Genomic DNA, 20163 nt, shown 5'->3' with positions numbered 1-20163 from the left:
GGTCAGAGGCCTCGGGACTCCGGCTTCGTGGCCGGTCCACGGGCCCCTGGGCATCGAACTCCGGCAGCCCCGCCATGATGGCCACCCGGTTGAGATTGGCGCAGAGCGCCATCTCCGGCCACGGGAGCTCCGCCCGGCTCATGTCCTCCGTCCCGGTGATCACTCGGGTCATCCCCCGCAGCTCCGCCTGCCCCAAATCCCAGCTCGCGCCAATCTGGGTCCTGGTGATGTCCTCCGGCCCGGTGTAGAACCAGCTTGGTCGGGCCCGCTCTCGCAAGGGTGCCAACCGACGACGCAGAAAGTCCACAACCACCATGACGGAGGTCAGCCCGGACTCGCGTAGCTCCAAGATGCGCTCCAGCACCGGCTTCAGCCTCGCGTCTTCTGGCGGCGGCGCCTCCCACGTCGATCGCCGAGGTTCCGCCGCCCTCTCTGGCAATTCGAGGCGCTCGTGGGGGTCGATGTCGACGAAGAACCAGTCCCGCCGCCACTCCTCCCACTTGCTGCGCAGCACCTGGGGAATGTAATGATCCCCCAGGCCTTCCCGGAGCCGAAGGTTGCAGCACCCCGCGACGTCCGCCGTGGAGTGCCCCCTCTTCTTCCCCACCGGCCGGAGAACGAAGAAATGGCGAAGCAGCATCGCCGACGGCATCACCCCCACGAACATTTCGCAGAGATGCGCGAAGACCGCCAACGCCACGACGGAATTAGGGCTTAGGTGCGCCATTTGTATGCCGTACGTCTCCAAAACTTGCAGAAAGAAGGCGGAGAACGGCGGCACTAGCCCCGCCGCCACGAAAGAGGTGAAGAGAACGGTCCGCCCAGGGACGGTCGTCGCCGGCGTCAAAGTCGCCGGCCTCACCACCACGGCACCTTCCTGACCCTCCGGTACCAACAGCTTCCTAATCTTATCCGCCGCCTCCTCGTTCCTCAGACGAGACTCCGGCAAGATGCTGTCCGAAGTCCTATCCCGGCGTCCTCCTCCAACCCTCGTCATCTCAACAGGGTGGAAGGTGTTTTTTGGTGGAGAAGAGAGAGAAGGGAGAATGCTCCGGTCGCCTGGGATTTTTCTGAGGGCCTCGGAGCACCAAGAAGGCAGGAGCGCAAGTGCAAGAGAGCGTAAAAAGGGGAAACGGACCGATCCGTTCCCCCTTTTATATCTCAAAATTCGAAAACTGCCGCCCCAGACGGTTCGCTCGGCGAAGCGTCGCCTCGATCGACGCAACTGTCAGACGAATCTCCCGCCGCTCGCGCGATGTCAGCGGTTGCCAGGCGTATTTTCCTCGATCTGCGCGGCGACCGCGCGTGACGCCCGTATGGTTATCATACCCTTCGGAAGTTGTGTGGACACGCGTCCACTCATTTTCCCGTTGGAACGTACTTAAGGTCTAGGTCCGCAAGGGCCACCTCTCGAAAGCTTGCCACATGGCGTCCGTGCTAGCCTTGGCCTCGGTCGCGACGAAGGGCCCATTCGCAGTCTCCGTCCCATCGGCTACCAACGGGCCCGGGGGCTACTGTCGGTGTATTCAGAACCAGGGGTCCCTAAGTCCCGAGGCCAGGCCGGCTATCCACCACATGTCACCACCCTGCGAGGTAAGAAAAAGCTAAATCCCGGGAGAAGGTGCTCGGGGCCGCCGCCTCTGGTTCCCGAGCACCCTAGTTCCCCGATGATCTGCAGGGTCCAAATACTAAGACCAAAGTGCTCGGGAGAGAGTGCTCGGGACTGCACGTGGCAGCCCCCGAGGACTCGGTGCCCCGAAGGTCCCACCGCAGTACTCGGGAGAGAGTGCTCGGGACTGCACGTGGCAGCCCCCGAGGACTCGGTGCCCCGAAGGTCCCACCGCAGTACTCGGGAGAGAGTGCTCGGGGCTGCACGTGGCAGCCCCCGAGGACTCGGTGCCCCGAAGGTCCCACCGCAGTACTCGGGAGAGAGTGCTCGGGACTGCACGTGGCAGCCCCCGAGGACTCGGTGCCCCGAAGGTCCCACCGCAGTACTCGGGAGAGAGTGCTCGGGGCTGCATGTGGCAGCCCCCGAGGACCCGGTGCCCCGAAGGCCCCACCAAAGTGCTCGGGAGAGAGTGCTCGGGGCTGCACGTGGCAGCCCCCGAGGACTCGGTGCCCCGAAGGTCCCACCGCAGTGCTCGGGAGAGAGTGCTCGGGGCTGCACGTGGCAGCCCCCGAGGACTCGGTGCCCCGAAGGTTCGCGCAAGATCATTCAACGACCCGAAGGGTCCCGTCGTCAGGGTGTCATCCAGTCAAAGGCCCAATGCCGCATTTAATAGGCACGCGCGGTCTGACATCCTGACATCCTGACATCCTCAGCTGCCCACGCCCCAGTGTCAGACCCTGCCATGCACTAGCAGGGGGCCGTGGGTCCATTAAATGCACGGGTCCCGTCCCGTTTCATCCAGGTGCCTCGGGATAACGTTGCCAGAATCGAAGCACTCCGCCTGCCACCCTGCCCTGGCAGAAGAACAAGACAGGGTGGGCACACTGGGCACCTCTGAGGCTGACCGGTGGGCCCCTTTTAGGGCGCCCCGAGGCTTCCGCAGCGGCTGGTGGTCGAATGCGCGCCGCATTTCTCTACCGCCCCTGTCACTTCGCCAAAATGAAATGATTACGCCTTTCTCCGTGGCACCTTGGCATTCGCGTCCCCTCTTTCCCATTCAGGATATGTTGGGGTCGGCGCGCCTATAAAAGGAAAGGATGGAGAACACTAAAAGCAAGGAGAAAAAGGCCTTCGACCACCAGACGACCAACAATCTCCGACGAACCAGGCCAAAGATAGATCGACAGACACTCGAACCAGCTCAAGTTAAGCTAGAACATAAGAGCCTCAAGCTCTTTGAAAACAGCTCTCCCCTTAGAACCAGATACCTCCTTGAAGAACTCCCTTCAAGGATAAATATAGTATTCATACAGGAGTAGGGTGTTACGCCTCCGTGCGGCCCGAACCTGTCTAAAACCCGGCGTACCCACTTTTTCTTGCATTAGGGTGATCGTCTCCCGCCGGCCATCACATTTATTTCCGTTCCCGCTTATTTCCCAAACAAGTTTTTCCAGGATCATCCCCCGGCCGAATCTCTAAAAAGGGGTCTCTCGGGATCCCTGCGACAGGAGTTCACTCTCCGACAATTACTGAAGCAGAAAGGGTTTGAATTCTAGCGATCTTTTTACAGTGCATTTAGATTGTACATAGGTTATGTTTGATCTAGCTAAGACTAGCCATATCTTGTTAAAATTTTAATAAATATTTTACTCATTCACAATTAGCCGATAAATAATAAAAAATTATTTAGGATATGACCGAGAAGGCAAGTGCTTACCAATCAAAAATTTAGCAACATCTTTCCAAATTTGTTTGGCTCACCAAAATTTAGCGAGGTTCATTTAGGCACACACAAAAGCCATACATAACCTATCTAAGCGGCCAGTTTTAAGAAACCCGATGAACCTGAGGTTTTGTTGGCTGGGGCGGTTTTGTTTAGAAAACCGTCATCAATTGCACTAACAATACTTTGCCATGGATACTGCTGGCAAGCCGCAAAATTGATGGGACTTATTGGGCGAGGATCTCCGCTCGTGCTCGCTCTCTAGCGTCCCTTCCTCTTCCTCCCAAGTCGCCGCTGGGTGACTAGTGTGGAGCGGAGGTCCATCCGGGCTTGGATCCATCTCTTCCTCTGCTGGTAAGTTAACCCTAGCTTGCTGGGCGGATTGCTCCAGGTGTTGGTTATGTTCTTGGGGAGCATTTCTGTGCTGTGACTGCGAGCAACCAAATCCGAATCTTTCGCTCTCTCCGTTGGTTGCTGATTTGTTCGCTGCATGCCGCCGTGTCGAAACAATCAGTGTATCATCCATCCACGGTTCGATTAGGTTATTCTTCTGCGTGCAGAATCAATCCACCCGAGGCGTGGGTGCGGTTTATTCTGCAAAAAATAAAATAAAATCGGGGGTTCATCTGACCCCATTCCCGGCGCGTCAAGTGCGTTCTTGTCTGCTCCGCGATTGGGGCAGATTTAGGAGGGAGGTTGTCGGGGTCGCCTCCTGGGGTTTCCTGAATAGTTTTTTTGTTGGTTTTGGTGGAAATATGTTGTATTAGTGTAGGTTCGTTTGGGGTTATGTTTCATTAGGTTGGGCGTTCTCCTCCCATTTGATCTTGCATTGCGCTCGATGGCCGGAAGAAGGCAGATTCGAGGTTTGGTGGCACCATGGTTTCTTCTGAAGGTAGTATCTTTGAGCACCATAACGGTAAGGTTCCGCTTGATTGCGCTGTGCTGCATGCATGGGTGCATCTTAGATCCAATGTGCTTGTGAGTACCACCTGTGAGGTGCATCATCTTAGCCCTTCTGCATGAACTGTCATTAGTAACGGGCGTAAAAAGAGCAATCATGCTCGCCTCTATTGCTGACTACAAGTTAGGATCCCTGGTGGAGCCACAGTAGTGAGAATTTGGCAGCTGCTCGATCTCCGCCTTCTTGAAACTCCAACTGTATGATTTTCTGCTTTAATTAACTTCCTGCCCCTCAACTGTCATGGCCTCATGGGTGACACACTCCATCGAAGCCAGTTGTCATCTGGCCAGTAACACTTTCCAGTGAAACATCCAAACGATTATTCTGTTGAGCACAAACTTACATTCAACCGGTTTAACAACAACTCCTCTTCCAGTTGATGCCTCTTTTTGGCGTTTCTCAGAAAAGGCTGTTCTGCCAATACACTGTTGCCATTTCATCTTCCTCTTGATATGCCTTTCTCCAACTTCTTGTCTGATCAAGAGACAACTTCATTGACATCATTGGCACCCTGGTCCTAGTGGGAGACCACAGTCCATAGCCATCCAATGCAAGATTCATGACTAGTTCTCTCCTCCCCATTATTAGTTGCAATTGCTAGCAAACACGTGGCCAACTATTTGATTTGTATGGTGGCATTTGGAATGATTCATATAGAAGAGCACAAGGCGACAAGGGCTTGACGTTTGCTTGTATGTATCTGGTTTTGGCATGGTTGGCGGTTGTGTCCTGATAACGGCTAATAAATTTATAGTAGCACATACTGTTTGTCAAAGTCAATAGAAATACAGAGCAACTTATGATAAAAACAACTAATGTAGCAATGAAGCTAAAAAGGCTACTATTTTAATGATCATGGAAACAAGGAAACGCAAGTAAAGTTTCCATTGCAGTTCACCATTCTTGAGGTAAAGTTGTGAAGTTTTGTTTTAGCAAATATTTGACAACAAATATTGATAAGAGAAATTATGCAAAGTGACTTGTAGGGTGACAAAAGTATGCCAGATTGTAAAATGGTGTTTGAGGTTCACATGCTGGTTGCAGTAGCATTCATTTTTTTTTTTGGATGCAGCTCAAGGATTAATTTTGCTTACTCCATTGCGCTCAAGAATTCACTGAACTTTAAGTTTTTGCTTACTTCACTGAGGATTTTTTTTTGGTTTAATACTCCACTAAGATTTTGCTTCTTTGGCAGGAATTGGAACATTGAGATGTACAGGGCTTCAAATTTCATACCTGATCCTAATCAGGAGCTCCTGGATGCCAAGCCATTAAGGTCTTTAGCTCCTATGTTCCCTGCACCCATGGGAGTCAATGTTAATCAGTCAAGCACCCCACCGTTGGTTTGTGTCACTCCGGTTAGCCAATTTCCTATAGGGTTTGGTGCTGGGAACCTTCCTGCCTTTGGATCGATCAACACATTCGGTGCCACTGCGAATGGTGTTTCGTATGCAGGCACCAGTGCTAATGGGCCCATTGATGCCACCCCTATCTCGGCGTACAAGACGAGATCAAGCATTATACCACTAGATGGTGATGATGAGCCTTACGCGGGTACCCAAACTCCAGCATCTGAACGGAAGACTAGGAGAGGCCGTCCTCCTAACAGTTCTGCTGGTGATGGCTCAAATGGAGTGAAGTCCAAGCGTCCTAAGCCCACATACAAGAATTTTGTTGCTGGCAAGGAGCTTGCCTTTCTGCCATCTTCGTCCACTGATCCCAGGGAGACTGTGGAAGCAGTTCACATGACCTTTGAGGCACTCAGACGGAGACATCTGCAATTGGATGAAACACAAGAGGCTAGCAGACGCGCGGACCTGAAGGCTGGTGCCATCATGATGGCCAGTAATATCAGGGCCAATTCGGGAAAGAGGATAGGGACTGTCCCTGGAGTAGAAATAGGGGATATTTTCTATTTCAGGATGGAGCTGTGTGTCATTGGGTTGCATGCACCTAGCATGGGTGGCATTGATTACATGACCGCTAAATTTGGAAATGTCGAGGATTCTGTAGCAATATGTATCGTCTCTGCAGGTGGTTATGAGAATGAGGATGACGACACAGATGTGCTGGTGTACAGTGGTCAAGGGGGAAATAGTAGGAATACTGAAGAGAGGCATGACCAGAAGCTTGAAAGGGGTAACCTAGCCCTCGAGAGGAGCCTGCATAGGAAGAATGAGATTAGGGTTGTACGAGGCTTCAAGGATCCATTTTGCATAACTGGTAAAATTTACATATATGATGGCCTCTACAAGATTCATGAGTCCTGGAAGGAGAGGACAAGGTCTGGTATCAATTGCTTCAAGTACAAGCTGCTGCGTGAACCTGGACAGCCTGATGGAGCTGCAATATGGAAGATGACTCAGAGATGGATAGCTAATCCAGCTAGCAGAGACAGTGTTATTCTAGCGGATCTATCATCTGGGGCTGAAATTGTGCCAGTTTGTCTTGTCAATGAGGTAAACCATGAGAAAGGACCTGGACATTTCACCTATACTAATCAGGTCAAATACTTGAGGCCCCACAGTTCTATGAAACCGTTGCAGGGCTGTGGATGCCAGAGTGTTTGCCTGCCTGGTGATGCCACTTGTGCTTGTGGACAGCATAATGGAGGCGACTTACCTTACAGCTCATCAGGATTGTTGGTGTGCCGCAAACCAACAATATATGAATGTAGTGAATCTTGCCACTGTTCTTCAAATTGCCGGAACAGAGTAACCCAAAAAGGGGTCAGGTTGCATTTTGAGGTCTTCAGGACCACGAATCGAGGCTGGGGTCTTCGCTGCTGGGAGCCTATTCGTGCTGGTGCATTTATATGTGAGTATGCTGGTGAGGTCATTGATGAGCTCAAAGTTAATTTGGATGATAGTGAAGATGATTACATTTTTCAGACTGTATGTCCTGGCGAGAAGACATTAAAATGGAACTATGGGCCTGAACTGATAGGTGAGGAGAGCACATATGTTTTGGCTGATGAATTTGAGTCACTGCCCATCAAGATAAGTGCAAAAAACATGGGAAATATCTCTCGTTTCATGAACCACAGTTGCTCACCAAATGTCTTCTGGCAACCAGTTCAATATGACCATGGAGATGACAGGCACCCACATATCATGTTCTTTGCACTAAAGCATATTCCTCCCATGGCAGAACTGACTTATGACTATGGTGTGGCTGGAGCTGAGTCCAGCAGTGTAGGTTCTCGTAGAACTAAGGACTGCATGTGTGGATCACAAAACTGCCGGGGTCTCTTTTGATAGATTGAGGGGTTTGTTCGTTGTGGTTAATCAAGCAAACCACTATCTGATAGTAAGGTTCTTTTCCAGATTGGTTTCTTTCTTTCGTGACATGCATGTCTACTTCCTTTGATGGCCAAAATGGATCTGCCTTTACGGTGTAATGTGCAATTACCTTTTCCTTTTGATTTATCATTTGTCAGAATTATTCTGAACTTGTTGAGATTATTTTTCGGAAATTGTTTAGCGTCCAAATCAATGTCGCCTTGCACGATTACATCATTACACCGATATGTTGCCACCTAAATGCCCTGTTTCTTGACTCGCTATAGTTATGTCATCAACTAACTTTTCATGTATCGAGCAGTTATCTTCCCCTAGAACCAGCTTTTCTTTTTATTTACACTTCATAGTGTGATTTGGGGCTGCAAATGTAAAAGTGTGTGTGTGTGGGGGGGGGGGGGATAGGTCACCTCAGCTCTTATCTGTCTAGTGGAAAATGTTGCATGCACACATTGCAAATGTTTATCGCCCAGCATCATGCTTATACATTTGGGTTTAATGACTTTTTTCCTGTGAAACCTGCTTGACATTCTACTTGTGCTGTATTGTTGTTCCTTGTGCAGATTATTCTGCTGGTTCCTAAATTTTAGCCATGACATTAATGCCCCAAGGACGATAAGACAGAGACGTTGTTTGGTATGCGAATTGTGAAGACAGTAAATTATCGCTGAAGTGTATAATCCATGGTGGGCGTTGTACCACCATTTGTATCGCTGCTGCTAATCTCCTGTATCCATTTGCACCCTTTTTGTGTTGTCTGGACTCTGTCAGCTGTGACTCCTTAGATTCTGTCATGTAAACTAATGCTGGTTTAGGATCATGTTGCATACGGCCCAATTTCTCTGTCTCCCTTCCCCTTGGCTTGTGCTGCGTGATGGCTCAGATTCAGCCATGTGAAGTTCATGCTGAATGCTCATGGAGTGAGGGAGGGATGCAAGCTGGGACCCAGTTTCAAGGTGGGCGCCGGAGAAAGAAATCTGCTGCGGCAGGTGCCGCTAGCGGCCGGTTCTGACGCTGCTCCGGTGACCAGTACTGCTTGGACTTCCCTTTCCGGGGTGAAGCGGCGTATCTGAAGCCGGCACGCCGTTGCTTGTGTTGGTCCGTGGTTTTCACCGAAAGGGACACAGCCGAATGTGCGTGCGAAATCAGCATATCTGCGGCAGCGTTGTCGTCGGCGTCGACTCTGCAGGACACGCCCGTCCATCTCACCCCACCTGGCGGCATCATCATCGTCACCAATTCATCATGGGAGCTGACTAGCTGCATCAACCACGGAGGAGATGCGCTCTGACAGCAACACGAGCAGCAATCGTGAGATCCGCAGCCACCGGCGCCGCGTGCACGAGTCCCAGTCCCGCGGCCTGGCCGGCTCGACCGCCGGTCCCCGCTTCCGCGTCCACCTCATGCCATGTGAAATCGTGGTGCACGGTTGCCGGATAGGATATAATGGAACGGAAATGCTATTTACCTGTCGACTGTTTTTGTGTGATAAAATCTATCTAATTTCTGTGCATTGTTTGCCTTTAAAATTCGTGCTAAAGGATTGCTAGCTGATAGGCTGTGTTCTGCGCTATCGGGTTAAATTCGCACGCCATAAACCCGCTACCCGTGGAGCAGTTTATGGAGGAGATGAAACTCGTCACTCTGCTGTCTCCCACCCCCCCTCCCTCTTTTCACTACCTCTCTATCTCACCCCTCTCTCTCACACACACACAACACCCCTGGCTCGTCATTTTTTTTTAATTGAAGGTAAGATCTCTCTTGTTTTATTCCCGATATACTCATATTGCATCGAGATTTGTTTATTTTGTTGATTTTTTTATGTTCCTCTCGGTTTAGGGTTTCATTTCAAGTGGAGATTGAAGTCGGGTGTGGGATCTAGTTTTACAGAACCCCGGCCTCTTTCCCCTTCGATGGCAGACAAATCAAGGTTTGTTTTGAGTTGATTCGAGCATTTTGTTACCTTATGTATTCAGTTTGTTGATAGAATTGTTCATTTCCACGGTGGTTTGTGTGCATTCATCGCAAATTTAGGGTTTCATTTGTGAATGGAGGATCAAGACAGGATATGAATCCAGGTTGCTTGGCTGTGAGCAATCTAATCCAAATATTGGATGTGAGCAAGCAACTCTCCGGTCCAAATTTTAGGTTGATGAGAGATTTGTTTTGTTCATCATGGCTGTGGGCAATCCACTCCAAATCATTGTATCTGTGGAAGATGCTCCAATCCATTCCATGCTAATAGCTTCTGGATTTGATTCGATTTTATTGTTTTTGTTCTAGCAGTGGCTTGTTTCCCCAATTTTTTTTTTTTTTTACTTTGAGCCTGCCCTTGATGTCGGTAGTGGCTTCATGGAGGATTGCGTAATGATATGTTAGTGCCATTGTGCCCAAATATCAAATCAGTGACATGGTCCAAATGAGCTGGCCTCACTGTAAGTTTGTTAGCTCACCTTGTGGCTCCTCTCCAACTCTTCGTATCATCTTGTGTATTCTTTTTGTGGTATGGGTGAATATATATATATTTTTTCATCTATTTGTGTTTTGTATCTTTCAGATGTAGGGTGTGGTGCAGCTTTTTGTTGATTTTAGTGGATGTAATAGTGGCTATGATTTTTTTTTGGTTGGGTTTGGCGGTGTCTATGCCTTCTTCATAAGTGCTGCGATGGAAATTCATTGTTTCATAGCGAGCTGTTTTTATATTTGTGAGTATTTATACATGCAAGTAGCTGGTGGTTATAACGATCTGAAACCTGAAACCTAATTTGGTTACATGAACTTGGCTCCTTGCTTCCTACCAGATGCGCCATGATGATTACTTGTGCAAGCTTGTTGCTATTTAGTGAATGGCCTTAACTATATATATATGTTTTCCTGTTTAAAAGAAGTATAACCATGTCAAAGCATGTAGTCATGACCGCAGAATTGTCTATTTATTTTTACTAAATTTTAACTCATCTTTATTTTTGTCTTTCCCTTTTTCTTACTCTCATCTTTCTTTGTATCTCTCTCTTCTTCAATCTCTTTCTTTCTATCTTTATTTATTTTCTATCTCTCAGTTTCTCTCTCTTTGCGCTCTTTTTTTCTTACTTTCTTTTCTCTTTCTTTCTTTCTACTATATTTATGCCTTTTCTATGTTCTATTTATATGTCTCTCTTATGTCTCTATGCGCTCCCTCTCCCCCCATGTATATTTCTCTTTGTATGTCTTTATTTATCTTTCTCTCTCCCTTCTCCTCCACTGTCCTATGTATGCTTATCTCTTTATGTCTCTCTTTATTTCTCTCTCATTGTCTATCAATTCTGTATTTTTCTCTCTCAATTTCTCTATTGCTCTGTTTTCTCTCCCTCTCTTTCTCTAAATTTCTCTATTGCTCTGTTTGTTTCCTTCTCTTTCTCTCTCTTTTTCTATTTCTCTCTCTATTTCTCTATTGCTCTCTCTGTGTATATATTTGCATATATATATATATACATATCTTTTCTGTATATTTTTCTATATCTCTCTGTTTGTTTTTCTTTATATTTATCTCTCTCTATCTCTGAGAGCCTCTGTCTATATTTATATATCTCTATATATATTTCTCTGTTTGATTTTCTTTATATTTATCTCTCTATCTCTGGAGACTCTCTAATCTTTGTATATATCTCTTTCTTTAAATGTGCACATATATGCAGAAATTTCTTTGAATGTGCACATGTTAGTAGAAATTTCTCTCCCCCTCTCTCTGAATGCTCTCCAATCTCAGTATGGTGTAATTTTCTTTTTATGGTATGTTGTATGTATGTTTGTATGTATATATATCTCTGAGCAATACTAAGCGGCTTATATCTTTTTGTTTTGTGGTTTTCTATATGTGTTTTTTTTCCTTCTGTAATTGCAGTTTCTTTGAAAATTTATTGAAGTTTATGTTGTCAATTCACTTTTTTTATTGTAGGAACTCATTAGCTTGAAAAGCCAGTACAATCCAAATCAATTAGCAGACTTGCCAAGCTAAGATGATCAACAAAGAGGGGGACTCGTCGGGACTTGTCATCGATCAACAGATTCAAATATATTTCTATTCATATCTAGAAAACAAATTCAGATATATTCATATCCGTTTATCAATCAAATACAATTTTTTCTTACCATATTTATATTTCATCAAATACAAATACCAAATAATACATATTTCTACTCTCCATTTTCCACCTGGCCGCCCCCACCCCCCCCCCCCCCCCCCTACCCCAATCTCCCGACCCCGCATCGCGTCGCGTCGGCGAGACAAATTCCCAAAGCGGCAAACCCCCGCGTCGCATTCACATCCAACCATTCGCTTGCGCCCCCCGCAAGTCCGACACCACCCGATTCGCTTCGATTCCCTCCTCCTCCCTTGTTTTTCGCTTCTCCGACGGCTGTTACCGCTTTTCGAGCAGGCGTTGGGCACGCCTCGGTCTCGACGGAGAGCCATGGGCGTCCCCGCCGCCGCCACCACCACAGCGGGTTGCCTTCGCCACTCGCCGCTCACTGTGACTATACGGCCGCGATGAGCCCGTCGGTTGGGGTGGATCCGACCCCGCCCGGTCCGGGCGCCGAGGAGGCGGCGATCGTAGTCGCGTGGCGGGAGCTGCGGGGCCAGGCCGTGGGGCTCGCGGCTGCCGCCGAGGAACGGGCGGACCTGGCCCGCCGCCTCGAGGCCGCGCTCGAGGTGCGTACGTTCGCACGCCCGCGAATACGCGCTTGTCGCGGTTGCGTCAAGCGCCCCCTTTGGCACGCCATGGTTTCATGAATGCGGTGTGCCGCTCTTGCAGGTGAGGAGGGGGTTGCTGAGGCAGGGCGCGGCGCTGGACGAGATGAGGCGGAGGGTGGAGCTCCAGCGGGTGCGCGCGGAGGAGGCCGTCGTCGGCAGGAGGCGGGCGCTCGAGGGCGTTGAGCGGCGGAAGGAGCTGCTGCAGGAGCAGATCGAGCGGGTGCTGCAGCTCTCCAGGGCCCTTGCCGCCGCGCACCAGCGAGTACAGGTATCGAAGCAGTCCATCTGCGACTCCGTGCCGGTGATTGGATTGGGGGTAGCTGCATTTTACCCAAGAGAGCGTGTGCTGATTGCAGGAAGCGAAGGAGGTGTTATCTGGAGACAGGGCCAGGCTTGGGGATCTGCAGAGGCTGCTTAGGACGAGGCAGCAGTGCATGGTAGGCCAGGTTGCTGCCTTGTACCCTGTGAGGGTCTTCCATGATCTGCAACAACATGCAGAAAACCGTCATGCCGATACTAATTGTGAGAATCCATTACTCTTATGTCTCTCTTGAAGAACAATGTTTATGATATGCATCATTTTTAATGTGTATGTCCCTTCTGAAGAAAATCATTGCTATGAAATATGTCCATTGTCCTCTTAAGTCTTAACACATGATAAGTGAGATTGCCTAGTTTGGTCAATAGCCCCCATATGTTAGCTTTGTGAAGTCAGCAAGATAGTTTACTTGTGCGGTAGTGTTGATCGATATATTTCATGTTATGATGGAATGATAGTGTTTACATTTCTAGAAACTAGGAGAACTGAACGGGCGCAGCCGCTGCTGCTTAAGAAGCATTCACATTCACTGAAATTTACAACTCAGTTCTGATACAGCTTGCTTAGGATGTTCCTATTTAAGGATCACTGGTTAACATGTGCATGAAGCATTGTTTCTACAAGAGAAATTAATGGGGGGAAAATGATTCCTGAATCACCTTTTGAAACCATTTATGATGAGATGACAGAACACTTTCAGGGGAGAGTGGAACACTTTCAGAGGAAAATAGAACAATTTCAGGGGCAAATGGAACACATTTACCCAGCGTTATCAAATCTCCACAAATATGCGCTTTGACGTTTTTTGGCTGGCAAATCATGAAGCATAAAAGAAAGCAAAAGAGTTACAGTGACAAGGAGCTTCAGAGGTCTGCGGCTGTTCTTGGATATGCAGCACATGTAAGTTTGTTTACTGTGTATCTTTTCATTATTAAATATTAATGCAATTTCTTCTGTGCAGCATAAGTATCCGAACCTAGCTGGGCTTACTGTCATGCTCAAGGGAGAAAAATAGCAAATATAATTTTGCACTATGAACCTTCTATGGCTTTGGATGCACACTATGCTATAGCATACTAATTGTAGAAAAGATCAATTTAAGAACATTGAGTTTACATATATTAGTTTGGAATGATAGAACAATAAGCAATGTGGTCCTTTCAAAATTTGTGGTTGTTACAAATTACATTATCAACCATCTATAAAGTATGAATAATGATAGGAGTGCAAATTCTTCTGCCTGCATGCACCTACTGGTTTGATACTTGATGCAGTCACAAGGGGTAGAATACTAATATTAATCTTTGTTAATTTGTTGTAGGCAGTCTTGCTCATTGCCTCCTATCTTGATGTTCCCCTCCGATATCCTTTGCGCTTTGGAGGGTCCCGATCTTATGTCAGTGATTGTTTGCCTTCAGCTGAAACAGCATCTGTTGCTTCAGCAGACCACCCAAGTATCAACAACACCTACTCAAAACTAACAGAATACCCCCTTTTCCTGGAATGTCAAGAATATGACTCCACTAATGCATCCTATGCCATTTATTTGTTGCATAAGGTGTGTATTTTCCACTTAATCCTGTATTCAAGCTGCTCTGTTTTTTCGTTGCAATGGTTGTTTACTCTAACTGTCACCTGTAACCTGAGTGCTATGTTCATTTCTGTGACTGATGGTTAGGATACGGAGCAGCTTTTGAACTACATTGGAGCAGAGAGCTCTGGGAGCCACCTATTTGGTAATCTGCGAGAACTTTTTAGGATCATACTGTCGGATGAGTATCTGTACTGGTGATCAATACGATCCCTATGGTTTTGGTGTGCTTATTTGTAGAGAGGTGTCGTACATTTGTAAGTAGGTGTTTCCTTTTCCCGTTCTTTGGTGTGATTCTTGCCTTCTTTCGTTGCGTGAGTTTTTGTATGCACAGGAAAGAGGCGCATTAGGTTTTGCTAGATGAAATGGCATTTATATATGTGGCTTTACAAGCGCCTCAGCGGCTCAGCCTCTACATGATTGCTTCGGGTTTCTCCTATGTGTTATCCTTTGAGGCAAAGTAGATTTTGTGTCGATATCTTATGAGCTATTGCCGAAAATTACATTCTCTGACTAAGATGCTGCTCCGAGTGCCTTCTCACCGTATTATGAGTTCAACGTCACCGGATTATGAATTCAAGGACTCTGATTCTAGCACGGGTATCACTAGCCCAATATTCTAAAGATGAAACATAAATGCAGCAACCCATACTCCATGATACAAATTTTGCTTCTATGTCATTAATTTAGATGCGTTTAGAAGATTTGCCACTTGGCCTACATATCATTGATATAGGTGGTCTTATGTGTTGGTAAATAGTGGCAACTGAGCTGGTGCATCAACATCTGATCTGAGCTGACGAGCTGTTGCCATTAGCACAGAAGGCCTGGACGGTGCGCCGGTGGCCACAGAAAAGAGTACGGAAAGAAGCTTTTCGGCACCGTCCACGATCCATCCGGACCAAAAGCCACAACGAAAGCACATCAGATGATCAGATCGGCGGATGGCCGGATGCCAAGTTGGCATTGCCAATCCCACCCACCCACCGCCACGCTCCCCCCCCCCCCCCCCACTGGCCGACGGCCGGCGTGGACGCACGTGCGGTCCAGAACCCGGAGGCCGACAGCACGGCCCGTACGTGCTCCGTTCTGCCACTGCTAATCTCTTCTGCCATTCCGTTGCCGGTGCGCCACCCTCCTGATCTCGTCTCCTGCCGTGTTGTTGCTCCATTCCTCTCGGCCACCGCCATCGCCATCGCCATCGCCGCCCCCGCTGCGCCGGAGGCGTGCCGGCGGAGCGGAGCGCTGAGGCCTAAGCCTTCCCGTCCTGGGTTACGTTACGCCTGTGCCACCGACGGCGATTCAACCGATCGGTCATCGCGTTTTACGACCCTGAATTTTCTTCTTCTTGGCTTGCCTCTGGCTTATTCTGCTGCTTGCCGGGCTCCCTGAATTTTCTTCTTCTTGGCTTGCCTCTGGCTTTTTCTTCGTCTTGTTGTGCTCCTGGGGCTCTTCACGCTTCCCAGATCCCGGGCTCCGATTGGATCACCGGCTGCCAAAAGGTACGATCTTTTAAGCTATCTGACTGCATCTGCACTATCGTAAGGGATAGCAAGGAACTAATGGTGCTGCTCAACTGACGGCTTGTGGAGATCACGTTCCGTTTAACTGAATGTACTAGGATTTGGGCTGGTTATTAGGCATAGTAGGCATCTTGTGACTTGTGTGTGCTGTATCATGTATGGTCCATTTTATGTGTTCTTGTGAATTTCCTCGTGAGATTTTCTTTGGAATAATATGTGATTGGGCCTATGCCAGCTATTGTGCTGTCCCAGAGCTATCTGATTGAACAAATCTTTGGTATAACTCGGTGTTATCTAGGACATCGCGAAAGTTATAGACTGAATATTTCATTTATTGTTTACTTCATTTCATGGTTAGCCTGTCAAATTCACTGCGCTAACGTTGTTTGTGTGTTTCCCTATGCTAGATTTGTGTCGGCAATCGAGAGAGAGGGCATGCCATGGGTGTTGAGGCAAAGCAAGATTCTTTATGCAGTATCAAGAAAGCTCTGAGGTGTTCTATCAGAACAAGCTGGAGATGTGCTTCTGAACATCGGGCGTTATTCAGTGCATTCCTACTGCTCTGCCTTCTGTACAAATCTTCACCGGGTTTCTTTGCTTTCCTCCTGTCCTCTTCTCCTGTAATTATATGCACCACCCTTCTCCTTGGTGTACTGCTAAGCTACGGTAGCACTCACCTTCCAGAGATCGATGAAGACAGGAAGGCTCCTGCAGATATTTCAACTCCCAAGTTTGGGTGTTCTTCCAGAAATGTTCATCTCAAAGCATATCAGAGATTTTCAGTGCCTGCAATCAAGGATAACATAATCAGGGATGCAAGTTTTGGTAGAGCAAACAGTAACAAGCATATTGATCCGGATGAGAGTCTTCCTCTTCTGAAGAGAGTTGATCAACAAGATGAGAGAGTTGATGCTGCAGGTGGTAGACTTGATAAAATGCTCACTTCTGTTCCTTTCATCGAGACACTGCAGCACGAGGTTGTTAAGAAGGAATACATGAAAGCTTATGCAAAAAAAGAGTCCAAAGATGCATTTTCTAGTAAGGGTAAGGACAATGAATATGCTAACTTGTTCGAGGATGTACATCAGTATAGAGTTGATGGGAAAGAGACAACCTTTCGTCTACACTCTTCAAGTGAGAATGTTAGGGAAGACGTTGAAACGGTGGCAAAGCCAAATCATCAAGGGAGAGTATTTATAGATGCACGGAGGGGTGAGGTGGCAGATGTTTCAGAACATAAGGCTGTCGATGGATCAGCAGGTAAATGCAGATGGGGTCGTGCTTTTTCTGTGCGTCAGAGGAAGAAACTTGCTGATATAAAGATCGAGGCTATTAATTCTGTTGTGGACGACCAATTAGATTGTTCTCTATGTTCACCATTCACTGGAGTTGGCAGCCATGATTGTTCACCAGGTTTTGACCCTGATAATGCAGAGAGATACTCTCCTGATGTTTCTACGACCAACACTGCTCCAGTGCTCGATGTGACCGAGACTGACCCTCTTTTATGTGCTAATTTCTCTTGTCCTGATCCCATTAATAATGATGATTTAGACAATCATTCCAACATCTCCTCTCAGAACTCTCAACCTGACAGTGATAGTAATGATGTGGCTGACAATAGCAAGGCCAAAGATGATGGTGAGGAGAAGGATGCTGGAAATGAGCCTGCATTCTTGTGGACAGCTGATGACGAGAAGAATGCCATGGATCTTGGGTACTCCGAGATGGAAAGGAACCGTAGGTTGGAGATATTGATGGCCAAGAGAAAATCAAGGAAGCACATGGACGTTGGCGGTATCGCGGATGATTTATCATCTTTCCGTCCGCAAGTTCTGCTTATTTCAGCACCACGGATGAACCCATTTGCTGATGAGGCAGAAATGCCTGGCTCGGCTCCTCCTATTCTGCATCCACGAAAGAGTCCTTTTGATTTCCTTACCGAACAACCAAATGACAATGGTGTCCCTGCATGTCATAATCTGAACTCCCAGAAATTCATGCCAGATTCACATCAAGACATGCTCTTCAAAAGGCACGAAAGCTTCAACCTCGGCAAACTGCAGAGACATGTCCCTCAGTTCAAGCCATGTTTTGTCCTTGAGGAATTTAACTCCGAGGAAGCAAGCAGAAGCAATTTTCAGAGGCAGTTCAGTGACAGGAGCGTGTCTAGATTGAGCGTTGTTTCTGAATGCGACACGGTTTCTTCGGTCGGTGATCAAGACCACAATGAACTCATAAGGAATTACATCCGTGGGGTACGGGAATCACCTAACCTTTTAAGACAGGATAGCGATCTTGTATATACTGGAAATGAATGCTCAGATGAGATCAGTTTCTTGGACGATGAATCTTTGAATGCTATCATCTGCTGATGAATGGATATGATCACACGGGCCATTGGAGAAACAGATTGTGACTGAAAAGCGGAGGAGCTTGCTGCAGCCTTTGCTTATGATGCATACTTCTTTCTTACTTGCTTTCGTCTCTTCACTCGTCTGACAGGGTTTGCATTCTTCTGGTACATTTACTCCGTTGAAAACATAAAGTTTTTATGTATATTGTCGTGTGCTTCTGGATAAAAAGATCAGATGCCAGAAGGTTGTTGTGTGCATATACACAAAATCTAGCACTTGATTGTGTTTGTTTGTACCTTTTTCCCCAGTTCTGAATCTCTCAGTGCAATCTGGATCTGCATGTCTCGCAGTTTTCCGGTGACCAGTTCATATTGTAACTTGGGAATTCTTGTCCTGTGGGGAGATTCGTTTCCCAAGTTGGAAGCATAGCATGGCGCCAACGAAAAGCTTAGCATTTCAGTAGCTTCTGCAATGTCAGCCACTGCACACACTTGCTTTAGATGACAAAAAAAATTCTCTGTTCAAGTCACACGATTCAAGGAGAAACAGTACTGTATAAAATTGCCAAAATGACCCAATCATTCATGCATGCCGTAGTAGACAGGTTGCTTGCGCAGACAGAGAAATTAATGCATGATTGACTGCCCCATTTCATGATCAGATTCTTCTGAACCTTCTTCTGGCATAAAGCATTAGATAGTAGCTTCTGCCTCTGGCCGTTTTTGTCGCAGTGCGTGAGATCCATCAGACCATCATCCATGGCATTGGCATGAACTCCCAAAGAAACCTTTGATGGCTCTACAAGCAACTGCCAGTGACTGATTGGAAGATCATGGGGAAACAGAGACTGCTGTCTAGGTTTCAGAGATAAGATGATAGCATCAGCCGCAAGACCTGTCTCACCAGTTATTCAAGTATGCATCACGAGTAAATGGCCCCTTCTGATAAAAACCTCAAACTAATGACCAGTTGGTACCGATTACTGCGCCTGGAATTACATAAGACCTCGATCTGCAAGGCTGCTGGATCAGTCAACAACTCATCAGGTTCAGACTTCAGAGCAGGCAGGCAGCACCTGGACCGTCAGATCCTGCACAATTGCAGTTGCCCCGAGGCATTTTTAACGCCAAGGCGCCATGGAACCTTAAGATCATCTCCAGCAGAGTCGGCATTTTTGAAGATCCAGTCGCTACAGTACTTTTGCGGTACTGTAGCAACTGCAGTAGAGTCGGTACCGGTGCTACAGTGTGCTACAGTACTGCGGAGAGAGAAAACGGAGCAGCAAATCTGCGGACCTGCTGGAGCACTGTAACACTGTGGGAGTACTGTAGCAACAGTGCTAAAAGAGACTCCAATGGGTCTGAAGGGAGAAAACAATGTTTGTTACTGTGTCAGTACTGTAGCAACACTGTAGCGGTACTGTTTACAGAGGCTGACAGCGGGGCCGGAGAGAGAAAAAGAGGAGTAGAAGGTAGAAAATGGGGTAGCTGCTGGAGATTAAAAAATAAGAGATACTGTAATAGTGATAGGGGATGCTGTAATAGTATTTTAGAGGATAAAAATTCAAGATAACTATTAGAAATAGCCTAAGTAAACCGCACAAGCTGCGCTTCTGCTACCTTGTCCGAGAAAACATACCCATGGCCACAGGGTAGGAATACAGTACAGTAACAGTGGCATCACGTGGAATCAGCAGTGTTTAAGTGGATGCTTCATGTGAATCATGCTATCGTTACACTGGCGTGGCCTGTCAAGTCACTTGAAGGAACTTTGTATTTGAAACCATGGAAAAGCAAGTTTCATCCCAACACCGCATGTGAATCATTCATGTGTCTCTTACAGCAGTTGTTCAACTCGTATCTAGAGTTGGATGAAAACAAAGGAATTCTCGATTATTCTATTTTTCAGTTGGATTTTTTTTCATCCACACGGTTCGTAGAGACCCAATTTTTTCTTACTAATCCCCCCGTGTTTGAGGCTGCAAATACTGTATCAATTCAGACTATTACCAACAGTCTAGTGCAGTGCTTTTTGCTCCGTGAAATACTTAGT

General features: G+C 47.4%; 3 protein-coding genes across 6 annotated transcripts; all 3 read left to right on the top strand.

Moving 5' to 3' along the window:
* The first annotated feature begins 3444 nt into the window (after positions 1-3444).
* LOC133884680 (histone-lysine N-methyltransferase, H3 lysine-9 specific SUVH1-like) lies at positions 3445-8429 on the top strand. 3 transcript variants are annotated; one of them, XM_062324190.1, is made up of 3 exons: positions 3445-3686; positions 5489-7602; positions 8156-8429. In XM_062324190.1, exon 2 carries the CDS (start codon positions 5505-5507, stop codon positions 7548-7550), a length of 2046 nt encoding a protein of 681 aa, XP_062180174.1. In that variant the 5' UTR covers positions 3445-3686; positions 5489-5504; the 3' UTR covers positions 7551-7602; positions 8156-8429. The 3 variants fall into 3 exon arrangements, with proteins under 3 accessions (XP_062180174.1, XP_062180175.1, XP_062180176.1); XM_062324191.1 differs by having other exon boundaries at positions 5489-7607; XM_062324192.1 differs by having other exon boundaries at positions 5489-7689.
* A 3397-nt stretch (positions 8430-11826) lies between these two features.
* Positions 11827-15230, top strand: LOC133884716 (vacuolar protein sorting 38-like). 2 transcript variants are annotated; one of them, XR_009903160.1, is made up of 6 exons: positions 11827-12279; positions 12383-12589; positions 12678-12843; positions 13341-13540; positions 13966-14198; positions 14319-15230. XR_009903160.1 is itself a non-coding variant. In XM_062324230.1 (6 exons), exons 1-6 carry the CDS (start codon positions 12118-12120, stop codon positions 14430-14432), a joined length of 1086 nt encoding a protein of 361 aa, XP_062180214.1. In that variant the 5' UTR covers positions 11829-12117; the 3' UTR covers positions 14433-15230. The 2 variants fall into 2 exon arrangements, 1 of the variants encoding a protein (XP_062180214.1); XM_062324230.1 differs by having other exon boundaries at positions 11829-12279; positions 13962-14198.
* A 3-nt stretch (positions 15231-15233) lies between these two features.
* Positions 15234-18406, top strand: LOC133884715 (uncharacterized). The gene is made up of 2 exons (XM_062324228.1): positions 15234-15733; positions 16162-18406. The coding sequence occupies exon 2, from the start codon at positions 16195-16197 to the stop codon at positions 18127-18129; it is 1935 nt and encodes a 644-aa protein (XP_062180212.1). The 5' UTR covers positions 15234-15733; positions 16162-16194; the 3' UTR covers positions 18130-18406.
* Positions 18407-20163: the final 1757 nt, after the last annotated feature.

Source organism: Phragmites australis, chromosome 11 (genome assembly GCF_958298935.1).
Source record: "Phragmites australis chromosome 11, lpPhrAust1.1, whole genome shotgun sequence".
NCBI lineage: Eukaryota > Viridiplantae > Streptophyta > Magnoliopsida > Poales > Poaceae > Phragmites > Phragmites australis.
Note: the sequence above shows the minus strand (reverse complement) of the source record. Positions and strands in the feature narration are given on the sequence as shown.

What these genes read in the sequence shown, in the direction of transcription:
- LOC133884680 (XM_062324190.1), top strand. Translation starts at nt 5,505, where the DNA reads ATGTACAGGGCTTCAAATTTCATACCTGATCCTAATCAGGAGCTCCTG.
- LOC133884716 (XM_062324230.1), top strand. Translation starts at nt 12,118, where the DNA reads ATGAGCCCGTCGGTTGGGGTGGATCCGACCCCGCCCGGTCCGGGCGCC. An exon ending in CCGTCATGCCGATACTAATT is followed by an intron (nt 12,844 to 13,340) that starts GTGAGAATCCAT and finishes GAACACTTTCAG; the next exon opens with GGGAGAGTGGAACACTTTCA. An exon ending in CCATTTATTTGTTGCATAAG is followed by an intron (nt 14,199 to 14,318) that starts GTGTGTATTTTC and finishes ACTGATGGTTAG; the next exon opens with GATACGGAGCAGCTTTTGAA.
- LOC133884715 (XM_062324228.1), top strand. Translation starts at nt 16,195, where the DNA reads ATGGGTGTTGAGGCAAAGCAAGATTCTTTATGCAGTATCAAGAAAGCT.